We start from the raw sequence: 13,035 nt of genomic DNA, 5'->3' as shown, positions 1-13,035 counted from the left end.
ACGGGTCAGATGAATATTAAACGGGTAGCCCGTTTAATATTTTTTCTCTTGATTTTTTTTCCAAACGATGTCGTTTAACATAAACTGATAAAAGTGATGCCCTTCTTCCACCTCTTCATCTGATCGCAGCCATTAACGTCGATTAAGGTTTAAGGTAAATTCAAAATGTTCATATTTCGCTGTCTCTAGAATCTAGAATTTGATTTAGAGGATTAAGTTTTTTTTTTCTTTGGCTCTTTGCGCATGCCCATGAATATGAATTTTGTTTTTGTGGAATCCAGCAATTTTGGTGTCACGATCTAGTATTTTAATTGAAAATCCTCATTGTTATTATGTTGTTTATATCGCTATTTTGGGTCTAAAGGGTAATCTACTATTTTGCTCTTTGGGTGTTGATTTATTGATTCATGTGTTCTAACATCTTGGAGATCTTATAATTGGGTTTATTTTTTAGATCAATGCATTGCCGCAAAGTTTAGCTTCTTTATTTCACCTTTCTTAGATTATTATTTTGGTTTCGATGTCTTACATAGTTTCGATGTCATACTTTATTTTTCGCTATTTGATGACTCATAAACACTTACAAATCTGTTTTATTAACTTTGCAAAATGGACTTACAAACTGAACATTTGGTAGCAAAGCTTAATGCTCAAAGTGAATATATAGATATGAATGAGAAAGATTGTCACATAGACGTAGAAATTAATGGGAATGAGGAGGAAGAGACAGAAAAATAAAATCTTTAGTTTTTTTTTTAAAAAAAAAAGCAAATAAAAAACAATCTAAATAGGTCTAAACTGGCTAAATAAATAGGCAGAGTTTAAACGGGTACATAACCTAAACGGACAGGATATAAACGGGCAAAGTATAAACGGATCCAAAACGAACAGATCTAAATGGACAGGATAGTCCTATTTTAATATCACTACCAACAACGCAAGGCGCGAGAACAAGAATCCCAGATCTGACGCTTTAATAAGAACCCTAAATGCAAATATCAAACCCCACCCAAACTCTGAAAGAAGAAAAGGGTAAAAAGTAGAATCAACCATAAAAATTTATATGACCAAAATTTAAGGGCTGCGATTGCTAAAGGGAATTATGGGGGTGATTGGCAAGGGACAATGGGACTTTCAAGACTTTAACTTATTTAACACTCCTTAAAAGTAATTTTAAAGTTTTTAAAAGTCTCTTTCCTTCAATTTGTTTTTTTTAATCTAATTTTTCACCATTCAAGAATTTTTTTTTTAATTAGATTCCCTTAAATTTAATAAAACTAGTTTTTGAGTGCTTTCTTCAAATTTTAAAGAGAAACTAAAAACCATAATTTTATGATTTTTGTGGAAACCTTTTTTTTTTAACAAGATTTATTAATTTAAATATCTATAGTAAAAATCAAAATCCAAAATCTAAAATGTAAAAAGCCAAAATCAACTTAAAACTAGTAAACAATTAATGGCCTTACATTTTTTATTTATTAATTTTTAAATTTATAGCAAAAATAAAAAAATCAATAACCAGTAACTATAATCTAAAACCAAACAAAAAACTTAAACAATTAGTAAACATTCATGGCTTTTTAACAGTTAGCAAAAATCCTCTTTTGACGATGTCACAAAATGACAAAGGCTTGCTCTCAATTTTGTCGTCAATGTTTGCGTTAATTTTTAAAACAACAACATTTTAGAGTTCTAAAACTTTTATGTTGTGACAGTTGGATGACTTGGATCCATAGCCTCTCACGCACTACGTTACTTGAGTGGTAAGTTTTATTTACAGAAGAGTATAGATATCAACTCTCAAATACTCAAAACAAAGCAAAGAGACGCAAACACACGGTCTCTTTTAAGAGAAGTGTGTGCCATCATTACATGTAACTTCAAATATATTGCATCAAAGCCAGCCACTACTAAAAGTATTATTATACAAAGAAAGTAACTTAATCATTAAACAAACTCATGGAAAAGGTTATTCATATAAATGCATGCAAGCAGGCAGCAGGATGAGATATGATTCTGAATCTGATCAAATCTGTAAACGTCGCATTTCCTCTGCAGCTTCTTTAACTTCAAACTTGGCCCTGCTCTTCCTCCAAGCTTTGAGCGTCAACGTCTTCATACGCTCAGGTTGGCCTCTCACAAAATCTTCATGTCCATATTCCAATTCCCCAGATCCCTTCTTGATTCTTCTAAAGCCCTACCAAGTAGCAACACATAGCAGCAAGATTCAGAAACTGGACGAAGATCGAGAGATAAAGCGACTACACAATTTCTAATTAATTTAAATCTCTGGGAGGTGTAAAGAGAAAACTTACATAATGCCTAAGATCAGCGTGAAACTGTGAGAATCTGTTGCAATCGAACTTGTGAACAATGTATCTACGAATAAACTCTTCAAGATTCCAGATGACGAAACTGTTGTTGTCTTTGCCCCATGAGATTATTGGATCCGATGCAGGATTTTCCACAAGCGTATAGATTCTCATAGGGAACACTGACAGTCCCTTTAGTAAATTGTGAGCCATCCTTCCTTAACACATGATATAGCAAATGAGGCATTTAGCGCACGTGGAGCTTATGGTTTTGGATAAGAGAGTGACGAGCGCGTGAGGAAGGAATAATCAAGCTGTCAATGTACAGGTGGCAAAAGTTGCAGGCTGTCAACGTCAAGTAACGGTTAACACTGTAAATGTGGTGGCAGTATAAGAGCAGTGTTAGCTCATCTTTATCTTTTATGCATTTTCTGAGTTGTACCCTTTTAAGAACTTTCTAGAACTATCTTTCCTCATCGTTTTGCTGGAGAATCTCTTCGGAGACTCTTGCAGGTGAGAAGGTAATTCTGCGTTCCTCAGTGAGCGTTGTTTCATTGTATCGGAACATTTCTATCAATAATCAACTCTGTTATCTATCTCGCTTTCCTCTGTTTACTCTGTTTTTATCGTTGTGAGCATGTTTTGATTAAACGTTATCAACACACTTCAAATCGAACTAACGAACAACAGATGGCGCAAGGACAAGAATCCCGACGCTCTATGAACCCTAACCCTAACCCTAACAAAGAACACAAGTTATATTTTTTTTTAAATCTCTTGACGGAAACAACTATTGAACCCATACCTCTAATTTAACAAAAAAAAATAAAATTGGGGTAAAAAATATACCGCTTCTTAAGATTTTGATTCTCTGTTTTTTCCTTTTCTTAAGAAACGTAAAATTTTACTTTATTAAAATTACCGGAAATATTCACAAAATTAAGCTTTTATAGAAAGAACAAAAAAATCGTGATACATGGTTCATTCAAAGTTACATATTATAGAGTATGTTGAATTTCAAAGCTAAAGTTTTTCTATAATCTAAGGAACTTTTAACAGTTAGCAAAAATCCTCTTTTGACGATGACACAAAGTGACAAAGCTTGCTTTCCTTTTTGTCGGCAATGTTTGCGTTAATATTTCGAACAATAGACATTTAAGAGTTCCGAAGCTTTTGTGTTGTGACAGTTGAATCCATAGCCTCTCACGCACTAAGTTACTGGAGTATTAGATTTTATTTACAGAAGAGTAAAGAGATCAAATCTCAATACACAAAAACAAAGCAAAGAGACGCAAACACAGAAGTCCATAGCTTCGAAGTGACTGACCAAAAGATCTCTTTTAAGAGAAGTGTGTGCCATTACATGTAACTAAGCACAACAAGATGAACTCACTGCCCTATCCATGGCCCTGTCTGGGAGAACCATTCCTGTTGGGTTTTCTGTTGGCTGTACTCGAGGTAGCCTTTTTGCTGTACCGGTCAAAATTAAAAGTATGTTAGGGTTTAATGCAAGAAACAACAATTGTTTGAACTAATTCTCAGAGTGTAATGAAAGGTCACCGATTTCATAGAATATCTCTTTGACATTAGCCGCAGTTTTCGCTGAAGTTTCCATGAAGAAAAGACTGTTCTCTTGAGCATATGTTTGTGCCTCCTGCAAAGGACCAAGAGTGCGAGATATCAGGAACTAGGCTAAGCAGTGAGATTCAGAAGTGTTGTAAACATGTATGCTCAGTGTGGTTGAAAAATTCTAATTTGAGAAACGAGCTATTCTTCACTCATTAAGGAGTGCATATATTGTCTATGTATATAATGCCTACTTCATTAGGAATGCTTACATCTGACACACAGAAGATAAGATGTTTGGTCATCAGAGATGTCAAATCATATGTTTTCTTACTGCCCTTGCAAGTCTCAAATTAAACTTAAACGCACAACAATAATTCTAACAGACATTTCAAAGTCTTCAATAGGTTCAGCGTTGAGAAATGATACTATCTACACTTTTGGCATTTGGCATAACAGAGTAAAATATGAACAAAAAACACTGGATAGTGGGATAAGTAAGGACGGTCATATGAAAACATCTAAACCATTCTCGAAAGCTAATTATGAAAGCGGTTGATACTGCTTGATGATAACTTAAGTAAGTCTCTTTGAAAACAACTAAATCTGTCTCTAAAGATGTTAGAGAGAAGTGCTCTGTACTGCTTGATGAAAACCTAACTACCTATAAAAAACTCCTATACTATGAATTGTTGAGTGGGTGGGGTCTGTTTAGGTGGCTTGATTTGTCAGGTTAGTGTCATTAAGGTACATCGTAATTTTACAACAAAGAGATGTCACCTAATGGTTTGGTCCCTGTCAAACATGACAAGTGAGAAATCCAAAATATAGCTTAACACGTTCGTCATGATTTTTGGCTATAACACATAGCTCAATTTTAAACATGACAGCAAAATCCAAAACATCACAATGTGAAAAAAACAGTCAGGATAGAATAGGATTTGCTTACCTCTGCAGTCACCTTCCTTGCATCTAATAAATCAGATTTGTTTCCAGCAAGGGCCATGACCATATTAGGGTTACCTATTCAAACAAAAACATTTATATAGTAAAACCCACATGTAAGAAACTAAAGCTTGATACTACCTACCAATAACTGAAAGTGATGAAATAATTATCAAAACCGGAACTTAGCTAGACAATACCTTGTGCCTGTAGTTCCTGAACCCATTTCTTTGCCCTCTCAAACGAGGCCTGAGAAGATAGCAAAAGATTTTAAAAAACACAAATTAGTAGAAAGCCACTGAATTGCATCTACAGATCAATTTCCAACTCTTTTACCTGATTCGTAACATCAAAGACAATGATTGCAGCAGCAGCACCCCTGTAGTACATAGGAGCCAAACTATGATATCGTTCCTGACCAGCAGTATCCCAAATCTCAAACTTGACAGTAGCATCGTTCACAGCTAATGTTTGTGAGAAGAAAGCAGCACCAATGGTTGATTCCTATAAACACATAAACAAAAAACATCAAAGTCAAGAAAGCACATCTGCACACACAAAAACAACAGGACGATGATCAAATAAGAAGAAGAGGCATATTAACCTGGAATTCAACAAACTGATCTTTGACAAACCGTAAGACAAGACTTGATTTCCCAGCACCAACATCTCCAAGTAACACCTGAAGAAGACTTAACCAAAATACACAGAACCAAAATCAAAATAAGTAACCAAGCATCTCGCAGCTAAATCACTAAAAACCCTGTTACGAAAACAACTAAATCAGAATAATCCAACATAAAACCCTAACAACAAAACTCCGATTCAAAGTTGTCCAATTCAACATCACATATCAAAAATTCTCCAAATTAGAAACAAATTCACAATAGCAAAAGTTTCTGTAAATTCAATTTCACGATCATCGGGGAGCACAGGAGAAAGACGAAAAGACGGACCAATTTGGCGTTAATACTCTTGTTTCCAGCTGCAGCCATGATGATCGATCTGAACAGGTCGATACGATTAAACCTTCACCTCAAAAACTCAGATTGAACACGATTCAAAAAGTCGGAGACAAAAATAAAAAAAATTGCAAAGTGTAAACGCGTCGTCGTCAACAACAACCAATCTCCTCCTCTTTTTGTATCAGAGAACCCAAAAAAAGGCTAATAATTTTTATATATTTTATAAACAAATTTACAATGGGAAACAAATATTACACGGCAAGTAAATATCACACGAAAACTAGGACTAGGAATATACACATTTTTGGAAGAAATAAAAATAAAACTAATAATCCTTCCTTTTAAGCAACCTTTAATTTACTTGTTACTGTTAATTATAAATAGTATAAATATCATTTGTAGTGGGGGAAATTATTTTTTTTCCAGTTAACTTACACAATATTTTTGTTATGAGTTTATTTTTAATATTTAATAATACAATCGAATTATTTCCCTGTGGACAACAAGCCAATCTTATACTCTGTTGTAAAAAAAGTAAAAAAATTAGAATTTTTTATTCATGTACATATGCTACATGACAGTTTTGAAGAACATTTCTAATGTGAAACATTTGTTAGTGACATATGACTGTGTTTGTAGAGAATTCTTTGCATGCATTGCTTAGATATATATTTTCAAGTAACACAACAAAATCTTGTTAAGTTTTCCAAGTGATACATATTGAGATTTTAGAGACTTTTAAATTTAGATTTTTTTCTTAGAAATATTTTATCATTAACAATTACTATTGACATATCTGAACACAATGTTGCTAATGTTGCTAGATACAACAGCACCCGAAGAATTCGAATATGCATAGAGACTATTAGCGTTAATAAATTTCTATGATATTATTAGTGTTTACGGTAATGGTTTTTTTTTAAACACCAATTTAGGGTAAGTGTAAACAGTAAAATAAAATAAATAAATAAACCATTTGTTGCTTTTGAATCTGTAAAAATTCAACACAAGAGCTTTATATATTTACATTAAGAAGTAAGAAAACCAAAAAAAAAAAAGATTTATTGTTCTTCAGTGTCTTTTCTCAAGAGTTTTCTTCAATCCCTTCACTATCTTACCAAACCAAATCAAGTTCATGACACTCAATGCAATCGGTACAACGAAAACCAGTAGATAACCGAATGTATGCATTCGTACCACCTGCCCACACACACACACACACACAAAAGTAAATAGATCATTAATTCGTTACCTCTATAATTAACCAACCACTACAACATCCCCAAAAGAAAAAACACTGAGTAATTCCTAGTTTTTTTCCTAAAGACTAGACTGTTTGGTTTGCAAATTGGTTCGGTCTGGAAAGAAATAAACCGAACTCTTGGTTACCTGATCATAGTGGGTGTAGACATGGTAAAACATGTAGACGAATAGAAGAATTCTTGCTGTCTGCAAACAAAACATGAAGTTGAGAACTTGAATCCAAGACATTTTCTGAATTTACAACGAACTGAAAAAGGTTTAAAAAAAAAAAACAACTCACCAACCAAGCAAAGAAAATAGCAACTCCATTAATAAGATAAGCTTTTGATCGCTTCAAACCAGCAATGTCAAGGTACCATCTAAGATTAATCTCTGGTGTAGTCAATTCAGAGATTAAAACCATGTATGTGTAAAGCTGAGCTTCTCCAGAGAAGAGAGAATACGCTACTGCTGTTCCAGATAAGCAGTGATGGAAAATCTGAAAAAGATCAAGATTTGTCAGGTAATTGAAACCAAATGGAGGAACACAACACATAGCAGCTTTCTTGTTGTCTGACTTACATATTCTGATCCTCCTAAAGAAGGGTATAACCAAAAGATCATTGCGAGATCCGCAAGAAAATAACCAACCGATACCTATGCGCAAACACATCACAAAAAAAGTATCAGATATATAGGTTGATCAATGTTCATGTGTAGATATGAAAAAAAGATCAAAACGTACTCCTAAACCAAAGTTGGAAAGAGGAGAGCTACGAAACACCATAAGGTTAAAGTCTTGATGGCTTCTTTGGTCAGAAAAGAAGTCAGAGAAGAACACAAAGTAGAAGGCCATGAATGAGATAAAGATCGCATGAACTGTAGAAATCCCCCTGCCGTGTTTACATTATAAGCCAAAGTGATAAGAAACAAAGCATAACATGTAAAAAAAGGCTAAACCAAAAAACCTATATAACATTTGTATAATCACCTGTTGTTCCATTCAATTCTCTTTATTTTTGTGAGAGCTGAGTATGATTTGATATGAATTGAGCTGAATAATTCCGTAAGATCATACACCTATTATCAAATAAGAGCCATAAGCTACACTGTTTCTAAAACATAATTGAAAGAAAAGAGGTGAAGTGAAGCAAAAATTACCAATTTGCAGAGAAAGATTCCAGCAAGAACAGAAGTATATGGAAGATATGGATCTGCTAATAAGTAGTGTTCAACAAACTGCTCTGCTTGAGTTTGGTAAGACTTGATCTCCATGACTGTTGTCTCTCTCTAGTTTTCAATTTCTTCTCTTTTGTGAATGGTTTTATATCTTCCTCGTCAGACTAATAACTTCCCTCAAGCTTCATCATCATCATTACTGAAATACATAGAGATAGAGACTTCGTTTATATGTCTTTATCTAAAGTCATTCTCACAAACACAATATGAGCCAAGAAAATCTTAACCTTTCCTAGGAGTTAGGATTATACAACATCAAAGGGAACAATATGAAACTTTATCGAATCTTCGTTATACCCAAAGTAGAAGAAACTTGAAAGACTCTGTTTTTATCAGAGAAAACCCAATTTTGCAAAAAAAGTTTTAGTAACAGACAAAAAGATGGGAGACAAAAGCAATCAACACGTGAACCGCAAAAAGATGCAGAAGAAACGCAAAGAGAATGATGAAGAAGTAAGGACGTTACAGAGACAATTGAGATTGCGAGTAGAGGACCAAACAAAACAAAAAGGGTTCTTTCTTCAGAAACTTCGAGAAATTATCCTAGTAAAGTAAAAGATCTTTTTACCAAGTTACTTGTGGCGCAAGAGGGTGCAGTAATTAGAAAAAGAAAAAAAGAAAAAAAAAAGTTACGAGTTGTTGTTATCTTTAGAATAATCGAGAGATTTAACTAACTAAAAAGAAATTGATAATAATCAAACTGAGAGTATTAAGGGAGAGGAAACAAAAGGAGCAGAACATGATTCTAACCTTGTTAGACTTTAAAATCGTGTGTGCAAGAAAACCTAAGGGAGAGAGATTAGTTAATCAATGGAATAATGTAACTTTTGATATACAAAGCAATAGATTAATATTGTTTTGGTTGTGTATTATAAAAAGGTGAGGTAGGTGGATTTTGGTAATTGGCTTCTATATAATTTGTTTCAAATCTTGAAAATATAAAAAAGTTAGACTAAAAAATGATTAAAGTATACAGAGAATAAGATTAAGCCACATGGTGTTATCTAAAATATCTCAAATAAATATGTACATTGAAGATATTTGAAAATAATTATTTGCCCATAACTACTTTCTTATATTGATAATTATATATATATATATATATATATATATATATATATATATATTTATATATTTTCCAAATATATATGTTAATGTTTAAAAAGCATTGCTGCCAAAAGGGTTTAAAAAAGTATATATATTTATATGCATGACCAAATTGAGAAAAACTCTATAATCAATCTGAATATATTACAAATTAAAAAATAAAAAATTATTTTATATGCATGATGAAATTGTTCCGAGTGAGCACATAAAGCGGTTTTTGCAAAGCTAATTCATTCCTCTAAAGTCTTAAGTCTTAACACATAAGTACATAACATATGCAACTATGCAAGTTGAACGAGATTGAACTTATCTATTTTCTATCATGTTGAATTAAATGCACTTATCAAAAACTATTTTGAGAATTATAATTATGATTAAAAAAATACTTGTTATTGAACGTTTGGTAGGCGTTTTAGCTTGAAGATGATAACCTAACAAAATGAATCATGGACCACAATGAAATTGACTTAAGAAGAAAAGTTACATATATCTTGTTTTTGGTTAAACGACTTAATAGTTACATATTTATGAAAAAGAAAAGAAAAAAAGACACAAAACATAAATGTTTGTGAAAAAAAGCTTACCGTTTCTTTCTGCTTTTCAATCTTGTAAACATAATCAAAACAAAAGAAATCACCACTTGGATGGGTTTGAAGTCCTTTTTATAGTTCAATTGATCCATATTGTTTAGAGAATTTGTAACGTTCATATTAATAACACGATTTCGTGGGATATATTTATCACTTTTTGACACGTCTAAACTTGACAAGTCTATTAAATTCGGTGTTAAGAAGAGAAAAATATCTCATGTTTTATACTGGTTTAAAGGCCAAGTGTTGCTGATACTCTTATTGATACCTGTGTGACATTTTGAAAACTCTTATACAACATTTTAGAAGGTTCCCGAATATTAAGGACGTATTCCACAAATTCACCATTTTAAACTTACGGTCGTTTCTGTATAATTATAAAACTTAAGGGGCTTTTGTGTATTTTCACATAGATCTTAATCCCGAACAAGGTTTTAGCAAAGTAACTGAGATTTGGCTATGAACCCTAAGAATCTTTGGGAAAATGATTGGTTCAAGCGCACAATAAGCCTTAATTTCAGGTAAAGTTTCATACTTGGAAGAGTAATGCTTACTTTTTTGATAGATGCGTTGAGAATTTTTTGTAGTTTGTAACTTTATCTGTTTCTCTTTGCTGTTAGGTTGCGATGTTATTGTGCAGAGTTCAGAAAAGAGTTCATAAACTGTTGAATATGATTTCACATTTCAACAATTATATAGCTTTATCTCCGATTTCTCGTCAAAACCAAGCTCAAAGGTTCGACCTTTCTCGAGTTTCGTTTACTATGCGGAGTTTTCAGGTTGAAAGCTGTGTGCGTAAGGATAAATCTGAGTTACAGCAGCACTCGTCTCAGTTACCCACTAGGTTTTTCGTTAATCCAGTTCCAAGGGTTAGTAGGAATCAAGCTCAAGAAGCACTTTTTGACTACTTGCATTATACTAGAAGCTTTACTTTTACTGATGCAGAGCATATAAGCAAGAACTCTCCGTGTTTTATGTCGACTTTGTTGTCCAAGATTGATGATAACCCCAAGGATATATCCAAAGGGTTGACTAAATTCCTTAGGTACAATCCCATAAACGAGTTTGAGCCGTTTTTCGAGAGTTTGGGTTTGTGTCCTTATGAGTTTGAACCGTTTCTCCCACAGAAGCTAATGTATTTGAGTGATGATGGTATCATGTTTGAGAACTTCCATGCTCTTTGCAACTATGGTATCCCGCGTGGGAAGATTGGCCGTATGTATAAAGAAGCGAGAGAGATTTTTAGATATGAATCTGGTTTGTTGGCGTCGAAACTCAGGGATTATGAAAATTTGGGTCTTAGCAAGGCTACAGTTATCAAGTTAGTTACTAGTAGCCCTTTGCTGTTGGTTGGTGGGATTGATGCTGAATTGTCTTCTGTGGTTGATAAGTTGAAAGGGTTACAAGTAGGATGTGACTGGCTTGGGCGGTACTTGTCTGACCAGAAAACATATAGGTGGCGCAGAATTCTGGAGACAATAGAGTTTCTTGATAAAGTGGGATGTAAAGAGGAGAAGTTGAGTAGTCTTTTGAAAACGTATCCAGCTTTGGTGATGGAAGGCTCCGGTAAGAAATTCTATGTTCTGTTTGGTAGGTTGTTTAAAGCGGGGCTTCAAGTGAATGAGATTTATAGACTATTTATAGACAACCCAGAGATGTTGTCAGACAGATGCGTAAAAAATATACAGAAGGCGTTGGATTTCTTGATTGCTATTAGAATGGAATCGCAGTTTATCACAAAGATTATGCAGAGTCACATGGAGCTTATTGGTTCATGCTCTTTGCAAGCACCTAGAACTGCTTGTCTTAGTTTGAACGTTAGACAAGAAGAGCTATGTCAGATCTTAAAGAAAGAGCCTTTGAGATTGTTCAGTTTTGTTTCTACAACGAGACAGAGAAAAAGCAAACCTCTTTCGGAAGACTCGAGGAAATACTCAGAGAAGACAGCGTTTTTGTTGAGGCTAGGGTATTTAGAAAATTCGGATGAGATGGTGAAGGCTCTAAAACAGTTTCGAGGGAGGGGGGATCAGCTGCAGGAGAGATTTGATTGCCTTGTGAAAGCCGGTTTAAACCATAATGTGGTTACTGAAATCATCAGGCATGCTCCCATGATACTTAACTTGTCTAAAGATGTCATAGAGAAAAAGATACATTCCTTAACTGAACTTCTTGGCTATCCAATTGAATGTCTGGTGAAGTTCCCGGCATATCTGTGTTATGATATGCAGAGAATACATCACAGATTCTCAATGTATTTATGGTTGAGGGAAAGAGATGCAGCAAAGCCAATGCTGTCACCCAGTACTATTCTCACTAGCGGTGATGCCCGGTTTGTGAAGTATTTTGTCAATGTCCACCCTGAAGGTCCAGCCATTTGGGAAAGTATAAAGCAATCATCTACCTGAGGTGAAGTTTATTGGCACTATATCTTGAATTTAGTACGACTGAGACACTGAAGGATGTACTGATGCAACGCTACAGGTGTGAATTGCCAACTAATGAAACAAATGGAAGGGATTGGAGAATGCATGAAGAGTAGAGATTCATTAGTGTTAGCCGATGCTTGTGAAAGAGCGACAAGTGTCTGCTGAGTTACAGATTTGATGCATATCTAAAATGCTAGTTCAAAGCTACCCCTGTACTGCTTGAATTCATTGGAAGTGTTGTGTATACAGTACTGGAGAAGATGTGCAGCCTTTTTCCTGAACCGTCTCTGCAACAGTTGTCCTGTAAACGGATAAACACACCTAACATTCTTGAAGTAAACAGTACTGATAGTGGTGTGTTACAATTGTTGCTGACACATCTCTTATCTTAGGCTCTTACCTGTGAGTCTGACTCAGATGCGCTTTAGCAACAGCGATATATAATTGTAACTTGTGGAATTGGCTGCTTCAGTTCAGGTTAAGGAAAGCAAATTGTTTGCAGTTTGATAAAGTACATTTCAAATATTCACAAAACTCAAAACCAATTGGATCTAGTACGTTTCTTTTAAAATGATAGCAATAAGAACAGAGACTTTTTATTGCCTAAAAAAGGAACGGAGACTCTTATTAAGTTTTTTAATCC

General features: G+C 34.1%; 4 protein-coding genes across 6 annotated transcripts; 1 reads left to right on the top strand and 3 right to left on the bottom strand.

The window, feature by feature from the left end:
- Positions 1-1,768: 1,768 nt before the first annotated feature.
- Positions 1,769-2,548, bottom strand: LOC104727908 (heat stress transcription factor A-1-like). Its single transcript, XM_010446967.3, has 2 exons — positions 2,316-2,548; positions 1,769-2,197 (listed from the first exon to the last, which is right to left on the bottom strand). The coding sequence occupies exons 1-2, from the start codon at positions 2,523-2,525 to the stop codon at positions 2,027-2,029; spliced, it is 381 nt and encodes a 126-aa protein (XP_010445269.3). The 5' UTR covers positions 2,526-2,548; the 3' UTR covers positions 1,769-2,026.
- An 875-nt stretch (positions 2,549-3,423) lies between these two features.
- Positions 3,424-6,099, bottom strand: LOC104723076 (ras-related protein RABF2b). The gene is given in 8 exon segments (XM_010441371.3): positions 3,424-3,749; positions 3,751-3,782; positions 3,873-3,966; positions 4,828-4,901; positions 5,024-5,072; positions 5,160-5,327; positions 5,428-5,505; positions 5,780-6,099. Coding segments are annotated over 8 exon segments (582 nt in total). The 5' UTR covers positions 5,819-6,099; the 3' UTR covers positions 3,424-3,701.
- Positions 6,100-6,752: 653 nt separating this feature from the next.
- Positions 6,753-9,209, bottom strand: LOC104723073 (uncharacterized). 3 transcript variants are annotated; one of them, XM_087470856.1, is made up of 9 exons: positions 8,736-8,993; positions 8,497-8,592; positions 8,192-8,408; positions 8,022-8,110; positions 7,776-7,923; positions 7,613-7,687; positions 7,332-7,529; positions 7,178-7,237; positions 6,753-6,988 (listed from the first exon to the last, which is right to left on the bottom strand). In XM_087470856.1, exons 3-9 carry the CDS (start codon positions 8,303-8,305, stop codon positions 6,860-6,862), a joined length of 813 nt encoding a protein of 270 aa, XP_087326982.1. In that variant the 5' UTR covers positions 8,306-8,408; positions 8,497-8,592; positions 8,736-8,993; the 3' UTR covers positions 6,753-6,859. The 3 variants fall into 3 exon arrangements, with proteins under 3 accessions (XP_087326982.1, XP_010439670.1, XP_010439669.1); XM_010441368.3 differs by lacking the exons at positions 8,497-8,592; positions 8,736-8,993 and adding an exon at positions 9,020-9,209; XM_010441367.3 differs by lacking the exon at positions 8,497-8,592 and having other exon boundaries at positions 8,736-8,856.
- Positions 9,210-10,367: 1,158 nt separating this feature from the next.
- On the top strand, positions 10,368-12,903 carry LOC104723075 (transcription termination factor MTEF18, mitochondrial-like). The gene is made up of 3 exons (XM_010441370.3): positions 10,368-10,487; positions 10,587-12,372; positions 12,448-12,903. Exon 2 carries the CDS (start codon positions 10,593-10,595, stop codon positions 12,369-12,371), a length of 1,779 nt encoding a protein of 592 aa, XP_010439672.1. The 5' UTR covers positions 10,368-10,487; positions 10,587-10,592; the 3' UTR covers position 12,372; positions 12,448-12,903.
- The last annotated feature ends 132 nt before the right edge of the window (positions 12,904-13,035 follow it).

Source organism: Camelina sativa, chromosome 11 (assembly GCF_030686135.1).
Source record: "Camelina sativa cultivar CO46 ecotype springtype chromosome 11, ASM3068613v1".
NCBI lineage: Eukaryota > Viridiplantae > Streptophyta > Magnoliopsida > Brassicales > Brassicaceae > Camelina > Camelina sativa.
This window is presented reverse-complemented; position numbering and strand designations above follow the sequence as displayed.